This window comes from Acomys minous (genome assembly GCF_964271855.1).
Source record: "Acomys minous genome assembly, chromosome: 10".
Lineage (NCBI taxonomy): Eukaryota > Metazoa > Chordata > Mammalia > Rodentia > Muridae > Acomys > Acomys minous.
In genome coordinates, this window is record NC_140491.1 from 120,615,622 (window position 1) to 120,637,339 (window position 21,718).

At 36.8% G+C, this 21,718-nt stretch overlaps 2 protein-coding genes across 2 annotated transcripts; both read right to left on the bottom strand.

The window, feature by feature from the left end:
* Positions 1-6,799: 6,799 nt before the first annotated feature.
* LOC311606838 (olfactory receptor 5W2-like) lies at positions 6,800-7,735 on the bottom strand (the record flags this gene model as incomplete). Its single annotated transcript, XM_084798247.1, has 1 exon — positions 6,800-7,735. One exon carries the CDS (start codon positions 7,733-7,735, stop codon positions 6,800-6,802), a length of 936 nt encoding a protein of 311 aa, XP_084654373.1.
* Positions 7,736-14,501: 6,766 nt separating this feature from the next.
* On the bottom strand, positions 14,502-15,434 carry LOC311607372 (olfactory receptor 5W2-like; the record flags this gene model as incomplete). The annotated part of the gene is made up of 1 exon (XM_084799024.1): positions 14,502-15,434. One exon carries the CDS (start codon positions 15,432-15,434, stop codon positions 14,502-14,504), a length of 933 nt encoding a protein of 310 aa, XP_084655150.1.
* Positions 15,435-21,718: the final 6,284 nt, after the last annotated feature.

The window sequence follows — 21,718 nt, forward strand, 5'->3', positions numbered from 1 at the left end:
AAAACTATCTTAATTCTAATAGGAGTAGCATTTAGCATCTTATAATATCAATGTTCTGGGAGCTTATGCCATTAGGGTATACGACCTGATATCGCGGAGTTCTGCCGAACAGGTTCGCTGCTGCGACTTGAAACAGTTCTCGGGTTGTTTTCTGACAGCATGTCTGTCCGCTCCATCCAGGGGGGAGCGCCCCATTGGCTGGCAGCATTTCAAGTGATCATGGTGGCAGAGAGAGAGAGAGAGAGAGAGAGAGAGAGAGAGAGAGAGAGAGAGAGAGAGAGCTAGCGAGCGAAGAGAGCGAAGAGAGCTGGCTGCTTCTTCTCAGGGTTTTTATACTTACTTTAGCCTTACCCTCTCTAATTCACACATCTAGCTTTCTGCGGCACTCTTATCACCAACTTGCAGTCCTGGCTGCTCCTAGGTCAGAACTTACTACTAAGGTTTTATCTATCACTCACACATCTGGTCAGACGTCAGCTTTTTGGGCTGTCAGCTATTTTCTACGCTGGGCTTTGAAACAAGCCCTGACATGTAGCTGCTTCCTACACTGGGCTTTGAAACAAGCCCTGACATGTTTATTACAACAACTCAGATTGTCTCTTCCATATCTTGTGTTTTGTTGGTGATGCTTATGTCTGTAGTGTCTGTTCTCCTCCCTAGGATTTCCATCTCCTGGACTGCCTCAGATTATGTTTTCTTTATTGCTTCCATTTTCATGCTTAGGTCTTGAACAGTTTTATTCATGTCCTTCTCTTGTTTGATTGTATTTTCCTGTGTCTCTTTGAGGGATTTGTTTTCCTCTTTCAGTGCCTCTACTAATTTCATAACATCAGATTTAAGATAATACTCTTGTGCTTCGGGTTTTTTAGACTATCCACGGCATGCTGAAGTAGAGTACTTGGATTCTGGAGGTGCCAGATGGACTTTGGTTTTGTTGCTTGTGCTCTTAAACTACTCTCTAGCCGTGTGGTTAACATTGGTGTTAATAAGTCTGTGGTGCCTGATAGTATTACAGGATTATAGGTACAGTTAAGTGGTCCTAAGTGGTATCAGAATTCTAGTTATCCTTGGTGAGTCCTGTTTTTCAAGGCCACCAGAGACACAGAAAGAACTAGTAGTCTCTGATGACTGCTAGTCTCTGGGATTGGAAATGAAGATGGGGTCCAGGAAAAGACTGATGGTTTTCTGTCCTGCTGCTCCCTGATGGTTGGTGCTGTTCTCTGATGGCTGCTGGTCCCTGGAACTGTTGTTTCCTGATGTTTGCCGGACTCTGAGATTGTTGATCCCTGATGGTTGCCTGTCTCCAGGACTGCTGTTGCCTGATGGCTCCCTACCTCAGGACTGCAGATGGAGATGGGGCCAGGAACATGCAGTGTGCCCAGGAGATGGAGAATGGCACACACTCGGGAGCATGGGTGGGTGGGGGATTCTGGCACAGACAGCCTGGAGAAGACCATGCATCTGATGACAGGTTCTCTTGTTACCTAATGGCTGCTAGTCTTCAGTACTGCAGGTGGGATGGGGTCCCAAGAGGTGAAACACACTTGGGATAGAGCAAGGAGGGTTGTGGAAGATCCTGCTTCTGCAATCAGGCTATTGTAAGCCAGAAGTTGGGGGAGGGCCCTCACTTGTTGTTCCCTGATGGCTTCAGGCCTCCTGGACTGCAGATGGAGATGAGGACCAGGAAATGAAACAAGCCTAGCAGATGGAGAATGGAGCACACCCCAACATAGTTCTTTATAGACCTTGAGAGCAATTATCAACTTCATTTGGAAAAATTAAGTACCCAAGATAGCAAAAATAATTCTGAACAATAAAAGAACTTCTGAAGGTATCACTACCTCTGATTTCAAGCTTAGTACAAAATAATAGTATTAAAAGCCCATGGCATTGACATAAAAGCAGACAGACTGATCAATGGAATTTAATCTAAGACCATACATAAACTCACACACCTGTGGTCACCTGATATTTTATGAAGAAGCCAAAACTATACAATGGGAAAAAGAAGCATCTTCACAAATGGTACAGGTCTAATGGGATATATGCATGTAGAAGAATGTCAATAGATCCATATTTATCACCTGCACAAAACTCAGATCCGGATCTAAACAGACCCTGAGACCAACAGCTAAATATTAGACAAAGCTTGAGTCATGTAGAGTAATGGGGGTAAGAGTATAGGGACCCAGAGTAGAGAACTACTCAAGAATACAACCAGTGTCAACTAACCTGGACCAATAGGGACTTACTGAGACTGAAGCACCAGGAAAAGACTATGCATGGATAGGATCTAAGCCCAGGAAAGCTATGTACCTGATGGGCAGCTTGGGTTTACGTCAGTCCCCTAGCAAGTGGAGCTGGAGCCATATCGATGTGGATTCTGCTGCCTGCTTTGCAGTCACTTTCCTCTAGTCAGGATGCCTTGTCTAGTCTCAGTGGAAGAGGAAGTGCTTAATCCTAATGCAACTTAATTTTTTGTGGTGGATTTGTAGGGGGAAAAGGGCTCCTCTTTTCAGAGGAGAAGGAGAGGGGCTAAAGGAGGAAGAAGGGGGAAGGGGCTGTGATTGGGATACAAAATTAATAAATGAATAAATTTATTCATATTTTTAAAGGAAAGAAAAGGTCATGATCATTGAGATTAAATCTTCTGAGAAGAGTTTTCCCAGAATAAGTACATGCAATCTGTATTCCAGAGGTTACTAAGGGTGTACATCATGCTGGCAGCAAACATTTATAAGAGCCTCCCAAGCTGTAATAGTTTTGAAGGAATGAAGTTATCATTTAGAGTATAGAATCCAGGAAAGGCCTTTGGTAAGGTGCAGCTGGATTAGCAGTAGAAGCCATGGATAGAAGGTGTCAGTGGAACAAAACTGAGGCTTTGTACCAGGAAAAATGCTCAGGAAAGGTGAAAATATAGCTCAGTTGCAGTAGATGACCCCAGGTTTTAGGAGATACCAGTAACATTGCTGGAAAACCAAAATAAAATTAATTGTGGCATAATGCCATCCAGAGCCTAGAACACAAGCTCTGTGTTCTGAAGGAGGCAGAGCTGAAGAAATGATCCAAGTCCTTTGGAAGAGTCCAGAATATAATTAGTGAATCCCAGATATTGGGATTGGAGTATGTTTTTTCATTCAGATTGTAACTTTGGCCTGGTTCTTCCCTCTTGTAGTAAGAAAAGATATTTTATTTTATTTTATTTTATTAGATGGAAAAGCAAAGTTAAGAGACTATGGATTTTTAAAGAGTCTGGTTATTTTTTAAAAGCCAAATTATGTGGTGTTTAAAATTTTAAAGATTGTGAGACATTTTATGTTTGTAAAATGTTTTATATTACAACTTTTGGCATTAATGTGCTGCAGTTATTTGAATAGGACTGGTTCCCATAGACTCATATGTTTGAATGGTTGGTCACAGTGAGTGGCACAATTAGGAGTTGTAGCATTGTTGAAGTAGGTTAAGCCTTGTTGGAGGAGGAAGTATGTCACTGTGAGGGCAAGATTTGAAGTCTTCTATACTCAAGCTCTACCCATGTGGAATCCAGTCTACTTCTGCTGCTTTTGGATCAAGGTTTAAAAGTCTCTATCCCTTCAGCACCATGCCTGCCTGCACGCTGCCATGCTTCCCACCATGATTATAACGGACTGAACCTCTGAACCTGGAAGGCAGCCCCAGTGAAATGTTTTCATTTATTAGAGTTGCCTTGGTTATGTTTTTTTCACAACTAAGGAATGTCTGATTTTGAAGATGAAAAAATACAAAAAGATTGTATTGTAACAGTGAGAAAATGTGTGTCAAATTGAGAAGGAATCCATTGTGCTGGTTAACTTTATATAGACTTGGGAAATCGTACAGTCATCAAAGAGAAGAGAGCCTTAATTGAAATATCAATTACATATGATTGAACTGTATGAGAGCTTTTGGGGTGTTTTTTAAATTAGTTCTTGCTGTAGGCAGACCCAGTCCTTTGTGAGCAGGGCAACCTATGCACAAGTGGCCCTGGGTTCTCTAAGAAGCAGGCTGAGTAAGCCAGGGGAGCAAGAAAATAAGCAGCTGCCCTCCATGCCCTCTGGATCAGCTTCTGACTCCTATTTTCTGCCATGCTTGTGTTCCTGTCCTGACTTACTTCAATGACGGAATAAGATGTGGAAGTGTGATCCCAACAAACCCTTTCCTTCTAACTTGATTTTGACCAAGGTTTCATCATAGGAATAGAAACTCTAAGTCATATACCACCAAGCAAGATAATGAGATCCTAACTCACAAGAACAAATACAGCAATTAAAAAGGGTAATAAAATCAATCTAAAGACTTTTTTCTTTTAAAGCAAAGAATGAAATAGCATGTGTATCATATAGTTATAATTGTGACATCTCTATCACTTGTGTACTTAGGGATTTAAATATCAGTTCAGAAAGGCTATGTCAAGCATTAGAAGCACAGAAAGCCATAGCATTATGCCGAGATATGTTCAATAGCACAACAGCAATTCAGCAATTACATATGTACAAGCTCTTGGGTAACATGAAAAATGAATAATGTCATGTCCCATCTGGTGATAGAAGCAACAAATATCAAATTACACAGTTGATGTAGGAATGAAGTCAGTATTGGTACATTCTTCCACATTTAGGTTGGATCCCAAGGCAGAAGAGTCATATGCATTAACAGCTTCTATTTCAGATCTGAGTTCCAAACTGGTGCATATTTAATAGTATGTATTTGGCAGATTGAAGAGCACAATTGATTTAATATGTTTATTTTAGCTTGTGCCATTTTATAAGGTTTTGAATTTGTTCCATTTTGTTTCATGTCATAGTGTAGTAACAATGTGGATGATATAATAAAACAATATATGAGAAGAAAATATGTTCAGGACTGGCAATCCATTATTACATCTACATTGTCTTATATTAATATATATCTATCAATGTTTTCTCATATGTTGCTATCTTGTAACATTTTTAATTACATAAAATCATAACAAAGACTAGTTGGTATCCAAACTATAGATTTTTATATAGTAGAGTATATTGTATTTCCACATGCAAAATGAACAGGATAAATGATGAGCTCCTGATTTTGAGGCAGCAACCATATCTATCTAGATAACTAACTAAGGCCACACTGCAAGAGAGCCAAGGAGAAAGCTACAGTGACACAGGGACAGGTACAGTGGCAGAGATAGAGAAGAGAAGGTGGAAGATAAATGGAAAGAGAGAGAAAGATATAAAAGGAGGTAGGGGAGGAAACAGAGAGATGAGAAACAAGTGATTAAGGGTGTGTGATAGAGACAGAGAATGGAGGAGGGGCAAATGGGAGATACAGGGAGTAAGAGGAGACACAGACAGCAAAGAAGCAAGGATCTGAAGAAAAAAGGGCAGAAACAATCACGGTATGGTGACAGAAAACCTTAAATTATATAATTAAAAACAAGCCATGCTCACACATATTTCTAACCATGTCTTAATTCACTATTCTTCCTATTTTAAACTTGTTCAATTTGTTATAATTGCAAGCCCTGTGATGAAGTCACTTCTTTCTGTATATGTGTACACACACACACAACCACACACACACACACACACACACACACATACATACATACATACATATGTGTCCCTATTTTTATGCAAGATTATTCTGTGCATTGGATGTATAGACTTTTTCTGTATTGTAAAATAATTATTGCAGAAAATACTATCTTATTGTTTCCTAAAAATTATGAGAATTTGGCGTGACTGTTTAGGCAGCAAACTGTCTCTAACATCTCATTTGGGAAGCTGCCAACCTGTACTCCCTGTACACTCAGGTAGTTAATTTTATTCCTTCTCAAGTTTCTGATCGGGTTGAAGAACAGGTAGTTTGTTTTTACAAAGAAGCTTAGTTGTTTATGGGTTAACATGTTTTTAGGTATAGATAGATGTTTAACTCGATAATGACAAAATATGATACATATTGATTTTCATTCAGATTTTTAGACTCATCAAGATAGGAAAGATGTTTCCTTCAAGGCTGCCAAATATAAATTGCCAAAATATTATGAATGTAATATTTATATCATTCCTTATTGTTTCATGGTTCTTCTTCCTGTAGGTAGTTTATTGTATATATGTGTAATAATATAATTATATATGTAAAAATAATTAATAAAAAGTGTAAAAATATGAATGTTCTGAGTACATAGTTTAATATCTACATTGTTCATATGAATAAAATATTCATTTTTAATAATCTAAAGGTTTCTCTGAGATTCCATGAAAAGGAATAAAATATTAAAAAGGCAACGAGTAAAGTTCAGGAAAGATTAATGCAACTAAAATGGAATAAAAGAATAAATACTATTCTCTTTACAATGAAATAATGAGGAGAATTTCTTCAGATATGTCCTACATACAAATTATTAAGAAATAAAGATACCCTATAATCATAAAAAGATGAGGAAGTCCCCTTGAGTCACAGTCATTAGGGAGGGGAATAAGGTGAAAGTGGGAGGGAGGGAGGAGTTGAAGGACACAAGGGATTGGATAACAATTTATACAAAATGGGAATAAATTAATAAAATAATTAATAACTAAAAATATATAAATTATATTACAATAAAATTAATTTACCACTCAAAAAAGAAATAATGATGCATGAATTATTGTTATATTCACATTATGTTATCGCTAAAATTTATAGAATATATGTATTATAATCCATTAAGTTAGAAGATACTGCTTTCCTATGATTTGAGCAATATAATTTTATACCAATCACTACTATAATGTGCATGTATACCAATATTATATAATTATTTAAAAGACCACTTATTTCTCAGTTTATACAGGGCTTCTTTCACATCCTTGTTCCTCAGGCTGTAAATCAGAGGGTTGAGCATGGGAATCACCAGGGTGTAAAACAGTGAAGTTATTTTGTCTTGATCTAGGGAGTAGGAAGAACTTGGCCGGAAATACATAAAGAGCAGAGTTCCCTGAAAAATGGCAACTGCAGTCAGGTGGGAGGCACAGGTGGAGAAAGCTTTGACCCTACCCTCAGCAGAGCAGATCTTCAGGACTGAGGTGATGATGTAACAGTAAGAGACAAGGAGTCCCGAAATGGCGCACAGCTCAACAAACCCAGAAAACACAAATATTGCTAGTTCACTGGCATATGTATCTGAGCACGACAGTGACATGATAGGGGGGAAATCACAGAAGAAATGATTAATCTCATTTGACCTACAAAAACATAACCCAAAGGCTGTTATAATAGCCATCAGAGTATCTGTCATTCCTAGAACATACACTCCGGCCAGGAGTTGGTAGCAAAATCCCCTGGACATGTCTGCAGCATACTTCAGGGGATTGCTGATGGCCTTGTAGCGATCAAAGGCCATCACTGCCAGCAGCACACACTCAGCATCTATAAAGATACAGAACGTGAATGATTGCAAGGCACAGCCAAAAAAAGATATAGATTTTTGCTTCGCCATTAGGTCCACCAGCATCTTTGGTCCGACTGCCGTGGAATAGCAGAGGTCTGAGAAAGAGAGGTGGCTGAGGAAGAAGTACATTGGTGTGTGAAGCTGGGGATCCATCCTGATCAAAACGATCATCCCAAGATTTGCCACAAGAATAATGATATAGATGAGAAGAAATATGATGAAGAGCACTACTTCCATGACAGGATTACTGGTAATTCCCAGTAAAAGAAACTCTGTGACTGAGGAGCAGTTTTTTTTGTCCATTTTTCTTTATTGCTTGTCTTAACTGTTGCAAAATGCATTAAAAACAGACTGGAATTATTTTATCTAGACCAAAAAGTTATAATCAGTATTCAGTTTAATTATGCTGAAAACATTCTCTCTATTCATATATACTCTAGGAACAAATCATTTTAAGGCAGCCATTCACCAAAACTTCCCTCGAATACTTAAAAGGGACAGCCTTTTATGCTAAATATTATAAGTTTATTTAATAATATATTAATAATATTAATTCTAAGTTTTAAACACCGGACTCCAAGCACTAAGTCCTTATAAAGGAAAGTGATTAAGACAGTGTTACAAAATGCCTTCATATCATTAGTTTGTAAACAACCTGAAAATGTTGAAAACATAGAGGCTCTGACAAACTTGACTTCTGTCTCTTTTCTTTATCTTTGTCAGAAAAATCTTGTCCATGTCCATTCATGAATGTATATACTTTTCTATACTGAATCCTTTCTATGTGTAATTTCTATGGACTGGAAATTTCTGGGATTTTATTTTGAAATGCTTTGATTTTATTATTAATTGCACAACTGTGGAAGAAATAAGATTGTATATGCTTATAATATTACTTACACTGTCAATATAAAAATGAATTTTTAATACTAATTGAATCAATGAAACTTTTTCAAATTTTTAGAAGTGAAAAATAAAGTCAGTCAAACTCACAAAATTATAGCAAGAAAACAGCACTGGTCACTGGATTTTAGAGTGTGAACCTCCTGTTCCATTCTAAGCATTCCTACATTTTCCAGAAGAATCATGACATAAATAAGCAGAAATACAAGGACTAAAAACACACTAATGTCAGGCTTACTAGCAATTAACAAAAGATAACATTCTGGAAATGAAGAAAAGTTCTTTTTATTCATTGTTTGTTCTTGGTATAAAATATCAGAAAAAAATTATCAGTAGCTGTGTTAAGATAGTGTATTTTCCTGAATAAGGGAAGTTCATATCCATAAATCAAGACATAATGGCATTGTAACATAATTTATCAAGGATTAATAGTTAAACTGCAGAGCAGCACAGGTAAGGGCAATTTTGCATACTAACAAAAGTTTCTATTGTAGAAGTTTAACAGATACTGAGTTACAAATGTAGATTTCATTCATTATTTTTCTGACTTGACTAATTCTCAGCTACCTATTATCTGCAAACGTATTTGAATGAAACAGAAACTCACTCTAATGGAATACAACAGATAGGAAATGTCAAATTAACAGGCAAGCCACACAGAGCTTATTATTCTCTTCCCCGAGAAGATAAGAGCTGTGGCTCTTCATTCAGTACACTAGCTTCATAGGTTACAGTGTTTGCTTAAATTAATTATGAAACACAGATATCTTCTCAGATATTTAATGAAAATGTTTGGGCACTGTTAGTAGTTTTACAGCATTCACTGAAAATGAACAAAAAAGATTTATCTAAAAGTTTGACCTCTCCTCTTTAATGGTACATAATTTCTAAACTCCTAGGGTTTTGTTCTTGTTCTTGTTTTAACCTTGGAGCAACTTGTGAATCTTCATAAGATTTAATCACCAAGCAAAACATTTGGTTACAACAGAGTTTAACCAAAAACACTGATTATTTTGGCTTAGAATTGCTTCGTTTCACAGGAAATGAGAACAGAAAATAAAATCTATTACATTGCCTGTCTCCTGTCTTAGCATGTGAATTTGTGTGTTCACATTGTAAGGTGTCTGAGTTTCTTTCTTGTTGCCTAAAAAGAGAATGTAGATTGTGCTGTATATTCTCAAAATATTGCGGCTAGTAATATATAGATTTCAGTTGTTATATAGTGCCATCAATAATATGGAACCTTTATTATTGTTATTTAAATGAAATTACAGGAAACCAATAAATTGCCCATACCACATCATGATGCACAGCTTTGCAAAGAGAATTGTACATTAATAAAATATGTCTTAATAAATTTATAAAACTGTGTGTTGTATGTGTTCTCATTTGTCAAGTATGCCTCAATAAAACTGGGCCCAAGTTTATGCAGTCAAAAAAAGTATAAAAATATCATATACATTTATCAACCTTATACAAAAAAATGAAGGCACTCAGATTCACAAAGACATAAAAATATAAGTCTTTGATCATTAGCTGGCCGGATTTACATAACTAAATAAGCACACAAGCCAGGTACTTCTTATTGGTCAACTATATTGATCAGTTTTTAAGAATTTTTTTGATGTTATTTTCCTAGCTTTGCAACCAGCCGTTCATAAACCTACCTGAGCCGAGAGAACTTTCCTTCTTTACAGGCAATGTGAGAACAACCTAAATGATTACATTTATTTTCAACCGAGCTGCTGGGACACAACTCTCTTGAGGTCAAGGCTTCCTATTTTGCTTTATCCTAATCTGGCATTTAATTGGTTTCTTGGCTCAGTGTTTTCCTGGGAATACTCAACAACTGAATTCCTGGCTGTAATACACACATTTTATGCTTATGCTACTGATCAGTGATAGCCCCTGACTTAGAATTATAGTGCAACTCAATGAGACTGAAATGTCTATGACCTTATTACCTTCCCCAGCCCACTGACTCCTTAGTCTGTTTAAATACACGTTATCTTACTGTCTGAGTGTAATCTCAACTCCATATGCATTTCAATTATTTTATGATCAGACTCTTGAACATAGGATACGTTTCTTTTGGTTTCTCATATCTTATTTCACTAATCAGCTTATCTGATTTTTTTCAGAGCTATATTACTACAACCACAAAGTTCTGTATGAGCAATGAAACATTAAAAGTGTTTTGTTACATAAATTGTGATTAACTTTTTGGACATTCAAAGGTTGTTATATTTTCAAATTTTTCATTTTTCATTTTAAAAAAGTCTTCTATATTCTTATAGATTTTAGTGGAATTAAAGTAAATTAAATTTCTCATTTAATTTGATGTTGGCTATAGGGATGCTGTATATTTCCTTTATTGCGCTTAGATATGTTCCTTGTATCACTCATCTCTCCAAGACTTTTAACAAGAAGGTGTGTTGGATTTTTGTCAGTCTTTGTCAGCATCTAATGGCATGATCATGTGTATATTTTTCCTTTCAGTTTGTTTTTATGATTTTTTAAATATTGAACCACCCCAGCATCTCTAAGATGAAGCCTATTTGATCATGGTGGTTGGTGATTTTTATGTGTCCTTGGATTCAGTTTGTGAGTATTTTATTGAGTATTTTTGCATCAATGTTCATAAGAGAAATTGGTCCAAAGTTCTTTTTGAGGGGGAGTCTTTGCTTGGGTTATGTACCAGGGTGTCTGTCGTCTCATAGAATAAATTTTGCAATGCCTCTTCTTATTCTATTTTGTAGAATAGTATGAGGACCATAGATATTTGCTATTCTGTCTGGTAGAATTCTGCATTGAAACCATGTGGGCCTAGGTTTTATGTTTGTGTGTGTGTGTGTTTCTTCATTTGTTTGTTTTGTGGGTTTTGGAGGTTTTGTTTGTTTTATTTTTTTGTCATTTGAGGTTTTTTGTTTGTTTGTTTGTTTTGGTTGGGAGGCTTTTAATGACTACTTCTATTTCCTTAGAATTTACAGGATTATTTAAATTGATTACCCAATCTTGAATTAAATTGGCAAGTGGAAATCACCAAGAAAATCATCCACTTCCTTTGAAGTAGGACTTTATGATTCTTTGCATTTCCTCAGTGCCTATAGCAAATTATTGATTCAGTTAAATTGGAACATGGAAGCCTGGCAAACTACCACTCTTAAAACCTTCCACAGGAAGCTAGTACAACACATAAACAGCAGAAATAAAATGAGACTGAGAACCAGGCCTCATGGTATAGGCATTTACTATAGGATAAGTCAGGAGGATTGCAAGTTCAAGCCTCAGTTTATCTACAGAATGACAACAACCCAAGCTTAGGAAATATATAAGGGTCTATTACAAGTAAGTGAAAGAAAACAAACAAAAACAGGCCATGAGTACATTAGTGGTAGACAGTTGCTCTATCATGCACGAGGCCCTTGAGTCTCTACTATTGCAGAGGTGGGTGGGGGCGGGTTGGGGGGAACATGGTAAGAAGAAAACACGAGAGGGTACAAAACAACAAGATTTTTTTTGTAGTGATCTAGAGATTACAAAATGATGTAGAGATTTCAACACAGTTGTAAATAAAAGGAAGTTACATGATTTGCTTATAAAATATGGTACTGAAAAGAGTCCAGAAATGAATATCTGCATGCTAGAGAGGCAGAGGTCCAATGATAGCCCTGTTAAGAACGTTAAACACGTAAGTAATCACATTCCATTGCTGAAGGCCGGAAGCACCCTGGAGACTTGCTGATGTTGATTGACTCCAGGTGGAAAGGCTGAGACATATGGAATCATATACCTGCAGGTAATGACAATCACTAAACAACAACAACAACAAACAAACAAACAAAAAAAACCTCACAAAGTATGAAGTGACTTATCCTCAGGCACATGCTGCCTTCCTCTTCCTAGTCCTCCGGTTTAAGCTGTCCCTGTCTGCCTCCCTCCTTACCTTTCATCCCTCCAGTCATTGTACACTTTAGCTCTCACTGGAATTCCTCTCAATTCACACTCCTATGTGTCTTTCACAGTATTAGCTGTCTCCTAGTCTAGCTAAATTAACCAGTAACAATCATGTCATGTAGAAACATGAGGAGTAAAGACAAACATTTGAGAACCCCTGCCCTGCCAAGCGTGGTCGTTCACGCCTTTACTCCCAGCACTCGGGAGGCAGAGGCAGGTAGATTGTTGTGAGTTCAAGGCCAGCCTGGTCTACAAAGTAAGTCTGGGACAGCCAAGGCTACACAGAGAAACCTTGTCTCAAAAGAAAAAAAAAACAGAACAAAACAAAACAAAAAGTAGAAGAAAATCCCATCCCCAGAGTAGTTATCACTGGCAGGATGAAAAATAATAAGAAAAAACTCATCAAAAGAATATCAATTCAATGGAATTAGACATGCTGAATACCACTAATACTAATTACCTTTGTATTTGAGAAACACATCAAATGGAGAGAAGCATATAGAAAAATGAAAAATATGGTTAAATTCCTAGAATCTTAAGTAGAAAACTCCATAGTCTTATTGAACATTATTTTTATTTCATAAAGGAAATAACAGGAAAATAATGCAGCATTATATAAGGACAAGAATAAGTATCTTAATGTTTAAAAGCATGCAATTTTTGTTATGGTTTTGCAATATCAATATACACACAGCTGAATAATATATTAATAATATATTAATGGCTGTATATTCAGATCCATGAAAAAAGATTAAAAATAAAAACTGTACTATACATATATCCAATAGTATGATTTTTTCAATTTTTTTATATTTAGTATTGTCTTTGGTGAGGATAAGATACAAAATCAGAATCTTCTAATAAACACACTCTACCAATTCACTAACATAAGATTTGGGGATTATCACATGGAATTGGTGACTGCACAACATAAAAAGGCACAGCTCTTGAAGTCAAGAATGGAGGGAAACAATGAGGATTAAAATGTATATTTGAGATATGCTGAGTCTTATAGTATTCTGTACCACAGGTTTGTTTTTATTTTTATTTTTATTTATTTATTTATTTTTTTGCCACCACCAGGCAGATGACTCAGATACCACCTACATAGCTTGAGTTATGAATGTCTTAAAATAATGCCCCAAAATGTGAAGTCAGACATCAAATATTCAGGGAGATGAACTATACAATCAAATAACTTTACTGTATTTCAGGACATTCTTGGTAGTTTTCTAATGGTTGAAACTGCAAAGACAAGGGACAGGAAACTCTATCGCCAATTGCTGATTCACTCTCTTGTTCACAGTCAACTTTTGGCTGTGCTGATAGGGTGTAAATGTTCAGAGATCTCTCCTAATCATTTTACATACATATATGCATGTCTGTGCATTTGTGTGTATGTGTAGGTTTATAAATGTGTGTGAGTACAACCTGATCAGTCTGTGTCATATTACTTTCATGTATATATTCAATCCTGACAGTGTGATACTGGGTAGCTAGTGTGGTCTCTACCTAGGGGAAAAACCTTTCTCCTACTCTAAGCACTCCTTTCTTGCCTGTAATCCTTTGTGCAGCACTGAGTCATTGTGGTCCTTCCCTGATCCATCCTAGCTTGTCTGTCATTGTCGTCCTGGTTCAGCTCATGTTTAGATAGTAATGTTGATGACATTTGTGATGTTAGCCTTCAGCATTTATAGGAGAAAGAGTCTCAATGCAAACTTCTAAATCTCTGACTCCTCTGTATATCAATACAGAAAGCTACAATCAATCAAGATGTAGAATTCTGAGGGCCACTTACAAAGGATACATCTGCAATTCTACACCCCAAAAGAGATCATTGTGAAAAATATCAGCAGAAAGAAGGTAAGAACTACTTTATTTCTGGATTTTTACCTCTACATGAGAGCAAAACTAACAAACAGCACTCATAATGTAAGTCAGCACTTACAAAGGTTAAAAAACACTTCAGAGTGTGCTCTGGTGGAAATACATATATTGTGTTGTAGTACTTTCTTATTTTGCTCTAATCTGTTACCAATTACACTTTAAATGAAATGTAAATTAATATATACATGGTCTCCAAAGCAGTTTCTTATTTTTAGGTTTTAGGGAATATATTCAATTTAATAAATATTAAATGTGACATTCATGACTATTTTGTTTTGTATGCAATATAAACAGCAATGATTTGTCACTGTAAACACTTATATTAAAGACACATTTTATCTCTGAGCCTAACCCGAGAGCCTAACACATCCTTCTTCTGTAGGCTGTAAATCAGAGGATTTATCACGGGTATAATGAGCAGGTAAAAGACCGAGGTCATTTTGTCTTGGTCTAGAGAATAGACAGAACTTGGTCTGAAATACATGAAGAACATGGTCCCCTGGAAAATCCCAACTGTAATCAGGTGGGAGGCACAGGTGGAGAAAGCTTTGAAACGGCCCCCAGCAAAGCTAATCTTTAAGACAGATGAGATGATGTAACAATAAGAGACAAGGACTCCTGAGATGGTGCTCAGTTCAATGAATCCAAAAAGGGTAAATACAACCAGCTCATTAACTTGTGTGTCAGAGCAGGAAAGGAGGTAAAGTGGTGGTAAATTACAGAAGAAATGATTAATCTGGGTAGAACCACAAAAACATAAACTGAATGCCAATGTTGTATGGATCAAACCATCTACAGCACTTGCCAGGTAGATTAATGTTAAGAATTGGTAGCAGACTTTGCTGGACATGTCCACAGCATAAAGCAAGGGGTTACTGATGGCCTTGTATCGATCAAAGGCCATCACTGCCAGCAGCATGCACTCAACATCTATAAAGACATAGACAAACAAGAGCTGCAGGAAACAGCCAACAAAAGTAATTGAATGTTTCTCAGCAAGTAGGTCCACCAGCATCCTTGGTCCAACTGCAGTGGAATAGCAGAGATCAGAAAAAGAGAGGTGGCTGAGGAAGAAGTACATTGGGGTGTGAAGATGGGGGTGCATCCTGATCATTGTGATCATCCCAAGATTTGTCAACACATTAGTGAGATAAACAGCTGAAAACATAGTGAATAAAAACATTTTCACCTCAGAGTTATTGGTAATTCCCAAGAGGAGGAATTCTGGCAACAAGGAGCAGTTCTCTTTGTCCATTTTTCTATGCTCTTGGTCAAAATGATCAGGAAAATTATCAGTGTTGTTTTAAGGTAGGTTTTTGGTTTTGTTGTGTTTTCTTCTTTGTTTCTTTGGGTGTTTTGGTTTGGTTTGGTTTGGTTTGGTTTTTTGTCTGATAGGTAAACAAAATAGCAAATCATAATACCCTTTTTACAAAATTATTAAGTATATGAATTATACTGAGGAAGTAGCCCAGACAAAGGGCATTCTTTCTACTTAGATAAAACTCCTGTGGTAGAAATCTGGTCCACGTTGAGTTAGAACTGTGTATATAAGTGATTATTTCTCTGACTTCACTAGTTCTCTGCCACTCCGTATCAGTAAATGTATTTGAATGGAATAGAAGTGTGGCACCCGCACCACTGCGGTACCGAGTCGAGGGAGAGGATCTGTGTGTTTAACTCATACACACACACACACACACACAGACACACACACACACACACACACACACACACACACACACACACACACACATACACACACTAACATAGCGGGTCCTTCATGCTAAGAGAGCAGCAGCCACGGCAGCAGTTTATTATTCTTCTCCCAGAGTTCCAAAGAGCCTTCTTATAAGCAGCCAAACAGGAGTCCTCCTCCCAGGTGAAATCACTCAAGAGGTGATTGCACACAGGAGGAAAAGTCTCGGGGAAGGGAGGGATTCATTCTCAGAGCAGTAAACATGACTAGCTAACCAAGATAAACACAGACATGGAAGCTGCTAGAAACAGGACATGAAACAGCAAGACAGGCAGGCAGCCCAGTTGGTCCTGGTTCCTACATAGAAGCTCATCAGATGCAGTATTATTATATCAAATAAACTGAAATATCAAATAACCTGACAAACTGCACTGAGCTTTTCCTATTGCCAATGAGATCAAAGTTACTGAATTTAAGAACATTAACATTATTTACCATATTACTTGACTAAATCAAACTTGTAAAATAGATAATTTTTCAGATAATAAATGAAAATTATTCTGGAATTGTTTGAAGTTTATGGCATTTTCTATAAATGAGAAAGCATTTCTTTATATTTTGATCACTCTTCAATTGTGCCTAATTTATTACCTACTTTTTATTCACCTTGTGCTAAACTGTGTTTGGGACACTAAAAGACAACAAAAAATGAATTGTGAGCAACAGATTGCAACCAATGCCATTGTTCATTTCTTGAGTTATGAATTGGCTTTCCATTTCTCTGAAAGTGGAAACAAAAAATCTTGATCACTGCCTAGTTCCTGTCCGAACATGTGATTTTTTTTATTAATTTATTCTTGGTACATCTCAATGGTTATCCCATCCCTTGTATCCTCCCATTCTTCCCTCCCTCCCATTTTCCCCTTATTCCCCTCCCCTATGACTGTTCCTGAGGGGGATTACCTCCCCCTGTATATGCTCATAGGGTATCAGGTCTCTTCTTGGTAACCTGCTGTCCTTCCTCTGAGTGCCTGATTTTTTGTGTTCACTTCATGAGATGTCTTTGAGTTTCTTTCTGGTTGAATTAAAAGCAAACTGGTGATTTTGGTGTATAATCCCAAGTAATGTGTTATATAATATGTAGACTTGAGTTGTTATACATTGCTATCGCTAAGGTGGAATGTTTATTACTTTTTAAATGAAATCACAAGAAATTACTAAGTTGTTTGTACTACATCATGGGTGCATAGCTTATAAAGAAAGTTATATATTAACAAAATATAAAACATATATTAATAAAATATACCCTAACATGTAAAAATATTATACATTTTTACAAACCTTATATAAGCAAATGAAGACACTCAAAATCATAATTATCTAATAACAGTGTGTGTCATATCAATAAGTGCAGGATTTATGTAACTTTATAAGCTAATTAAATCATGTGTTTATTTATTCTTTAACTGCATTACATGTTTCAAAGGTTTTTTTTCTACTTTTACAAGTAGTCATCCATAAACCTACCTGAGCCTTTTCTTCTTTACTGTCAATGCCTATAAAGAATGATCACTTTTATTTTCAATTAGGACTTTTGGGATATAACTCTCTTGAGTCCAAGCCTTCTCTTTTGGTTTATTCCAGTGTGGTATTTAATTGGCTTCGTGTCTCAGTATTTTCTTGGGAATACTCAACAACTACATTCCTGGCTGCTGTCTTTACATTTCATGCTTCACTCTCTAATGGGTGATAGACTGGGACATACAGGAAAATTGAATGAAACTAAAATTTCTGTGTATTCAGGGACTTCCACACAAAGCAGGTGGCATCTTAATTCTTCATCTTTTAAGCACTCTCCTCCATCTCTAAATTACAAAATTAGGAATATTGCAAGCTTTTTTAAAAATCATAGTCTGAATGTACACTCATCTCAGCCACCACCCACATTTAAATTATTTTACATGTGGTCAGACTCTTGAACACTCTATATTTTTATTTTTTTGTGACTTCTCTAATATTATTTAACTTATGTACTTCTCTATTAACACAAGAACTACCACAGATTTCAGCAGTAGTAATGGACCATTAAAACTGTTTTCCTGGGGTGAGTTAGGAAGGAGAGCTCCTTTTTTCTGAGGGATACAGGAAGGGACATGGATGAAGAAGGAGGAATGTAGGGGGAGGACTGAGAGGAAAGGTAGGAGGGAACTATGATTGAAATGTAAATAGCTAAATAAATAAATTTAAAAAGAAACTATTTTGTTATACAGAGATAGGCATTAACTTTCTGGATTCACAATGATGCTTTACTTCTAAAATGTGCATTAACAAAATTCTGAATGTCTGGCATATACATGCATATCAATTTATCAGAAAAAAATATGGATATCAGTTTTTAGGATATGTGACTGACACTCACTAGATTCTAAATTTGGTTTTCATAACTAAAAATATATGATAAAATACAAAAATAAAATAATCATTCATAATTGGAATATCAGGAAATAATTTTTACTTAAAATTTTATTATTATATTACTTTTACACATATTTACATTATTATACATAAATAAAACAAACTACATGAAGCAAGAAGGACCACAAAAATATCATGAATTATATAAATGATACAAATCATAGTGTTTTGGCTCTTTGTATATGGCAATCTTGAAGAAAACATCTTTCTTATCTTGGTGAGTCTAAAAATTGAATGTAAATAAAATCTATCATATCTCATCTCTATCAACATAAAACATCTATCTAGACTTAAAAACATCTTAAGCCCTAAACAAGAAAGAGAGACAGAAGGTTGGGGAATGGCAAGAGAGATAGGTAGGTGGGTAACAACAAGCAAGGGTCTAGAAAGCTTGGCAACAGCCAGAGAGAGAGACAGTAAGCAAGTAAGTGTGCAAGGAGCAACAGGTCTGGCAGATGGCAAGTGAGGCAGAGATGGAGACAGATAGACAGACAAAGAGCCAGAAGAAAAGTTCTCCTGGGCTTTAAGACCTTCAACTGCTGCGACATATGCCTGAGTCTCTGAGTATTTCTTTTTCCTCCATTCCTAAACTTCTCAACAACTAGTTCCTCTAGCAAGTTGTTCAACCAATGCTTGGTTTTCCTTAACCAGACATTCACTGCCTGCTCAGTTCTCTCTACCATGGATGCACCTCTCTTCTCTCCTCTTTGCTGTTCCCGGAGCTGGTCTTGGGGAGCAGCAGTTATTGGTTCCTGTTTCTTGTTTTTTGGGGTTATTTTTTGATGTTTTATTTTGATGTTTGTGGACATGGGGTTATTTATTTTCTTTGTTTTCCTTGATAAAGTTACCTTCTTTTGGTTGGAGTTTTCCTTCTAGTATCTTCTGTAGGGCTGGGCTTTTTAATCTTGGTTTTGTCATAGAATATCTTCTTTTCTACATATATAGTGACTGAAAGTTTTGCTGAATATAACAGTCTGGGTTTTCATCCTGGCCTTTAGTGTCTGCATGACATCTGTCAAGGCCTATCTGCCTATTATAGACTCTCTTGACAGCTCAGGTGTAATTTTGATAGGTTTGCCTTTATATGTAACTTGGTCTTTTTCTTTTGCAGCTTTTAATATTCTTGGTACTCTATGTTTAGTGTTTTGGTTATTATGTGATAGAAGGATTTTATTTTCTGCTCTAATCTATTTGGAATTCTGTAGGATTCTTGTGTATTTATGGGCATTTCTTTCTTTAGATTGGGGAATTTTTCTTCTATCATTTTGTTGAAAATATTTTCTGGACCTTGTAGATGGGAGTCTACTTTTTCTTCTATTTCTATTCTTAGGTTTGGTGTTTTCATAGTATCCCAAATTCCTTGGAAGTTCTGTGTCAGGATCTTTTTAGATTTAACATTTTCTATAACGCTTGCATTGATTTCTTCAGTCTACAACCCAGTAAAACCAGAGGTCTGCTGCCACCCAGGATAACCAGAAGTTTGCTGCCACTTAAACCCCAAGGAAAACAAAGAAAATAAAGAACCACCAGTTCTACCTACAATCCTTGAGACCTAATACTATAAGGCACCAACATATTTATATATACTCCAGAATCAACCAGATGGCAAGAGTTCAGTGTAAGAAAACAAACAACAAATCCAGGGCCATATGACACCTCCAGTACACAGCTCTACTACTTCAACAAGCCTTGGATACTCTAACATACTGGAGCACAAGAAAATGATCTTTAATCTGATGTTATAAAAAGGGTAGAGTTACTGAAAGAGGAAAATAAATCCTTCAAGAAAAACAGGAAAGGTCCAACACAGCAGTGATGAATGCACATCTTGTTTAATCGGCAAGGCAAACGGTGACTATACAGTGATCAGAGTACTTATCTGAGAACTACGAAACACCAGGGCATCCTTAGGTGAAAGATGTCCAAATTGTGGCACATGTTTGTGTCTGGACTAAGGCTAATTCACAGAAAATTCCCTGGGTCACTGAAGGTAAGAGCACATGCTCCAAGGACTAGCAACATACCTGGCTGGCAAAAGCTTCTGAACTCCATGACCCAGAGAGAGCTGTGGGCTTCAAAGACACCAGTGTCTGGGGTTTTTAGCCCAGGTGAGATTCCACAGCCTGGTACACTCAGGTCACCTGGCCAATCCCCAGGTAATTCCTGGGACCGTGCAGTCACATCCACATAGTCCAAGGATAAGCTGCTTGCTTGGTGGGCTGGTAAACAGCTTTTGATCTCGAGGGTTCAGAGGGAGCCATGGGCTACAAAAACACCAGCATCACACATTGTCTTTTGTCCTTAAAAGACAAGCAGGTCCACCTGAGCAGCTCTCTGCTCATATAACTTTCCACCTGTCCCCTAGCTTCCTGGCATACCTGGGTCACAAACAGGGAGCCAACAGAGACGGTGAACTCAGAGTAAGTTGGGCTTGGCACAGGATTAAAGTTCCATTTTCCCTCTCCCCATGAAGCATATGAGCCCACCAGAGCAGCTCTCTGCTCCTATACCTTTCTGGCTGTTCCTCGGTTGCCTGGCCTACCTGGGTCACAAACAGGATGCCAACAGAGACAGTGATCTCAGCAGAAGGACTGAAGCCACATTATCTATATCTACCCCCAAACACTCTGACCAACAGAGATCACCAAACCAGCTAACACCAATAACATCACAATGTGAAAATCTCAGCATAAGAACACAAGCAACAATTCCCAGGGCCATTTGATACCACAAGAAGCCAGCAGTCCCAACAACACCACAAGCCCTTCAGACACTATCACGCTGGACACTTATGGACAAGAGAAAGATTTCAAAACTGAGACTATTAAAATGATAGAGCCTTACCATAGGAAAATAAATATCTCACACTAGATCAGGAACATACAAAGAGACAAAAGTATTGAACAAACCGCTTAAAGAAATTAGTAAAAGACAGGAAACTACAATCAAACAGGAGAAGAAAATGAATAAAAGGATTCAAGATCTAAAAATGGAGATAGAAGCAATGAAGTTAACACAATCTGAGACAGTCCTGAAAATGGAAAAGCTAGGGAAGAAGACAGAAACTACAGACAGAAGCATCATGAACAGAATTCATTTTTCATAATTATATTACCTATATCTTCATAAATTAATTATATTAGCATCTCAAACCATTATGTATTAAGACACATGCATTCTATGTGTGTTTATGTGTGTTTTTCATGCAGTTAAATAACGACTCACAATATTAGGTTTTCTGTCATTTCAAAATTTATTTTTCCTGTTTTATCTACAAAATTTTATACATATTTATTATACAGTTAAATGTCTGTTTTTAAGCAAACATATTTATAAGCTCATCTGGGGATAATATTAAAATAAAGAGT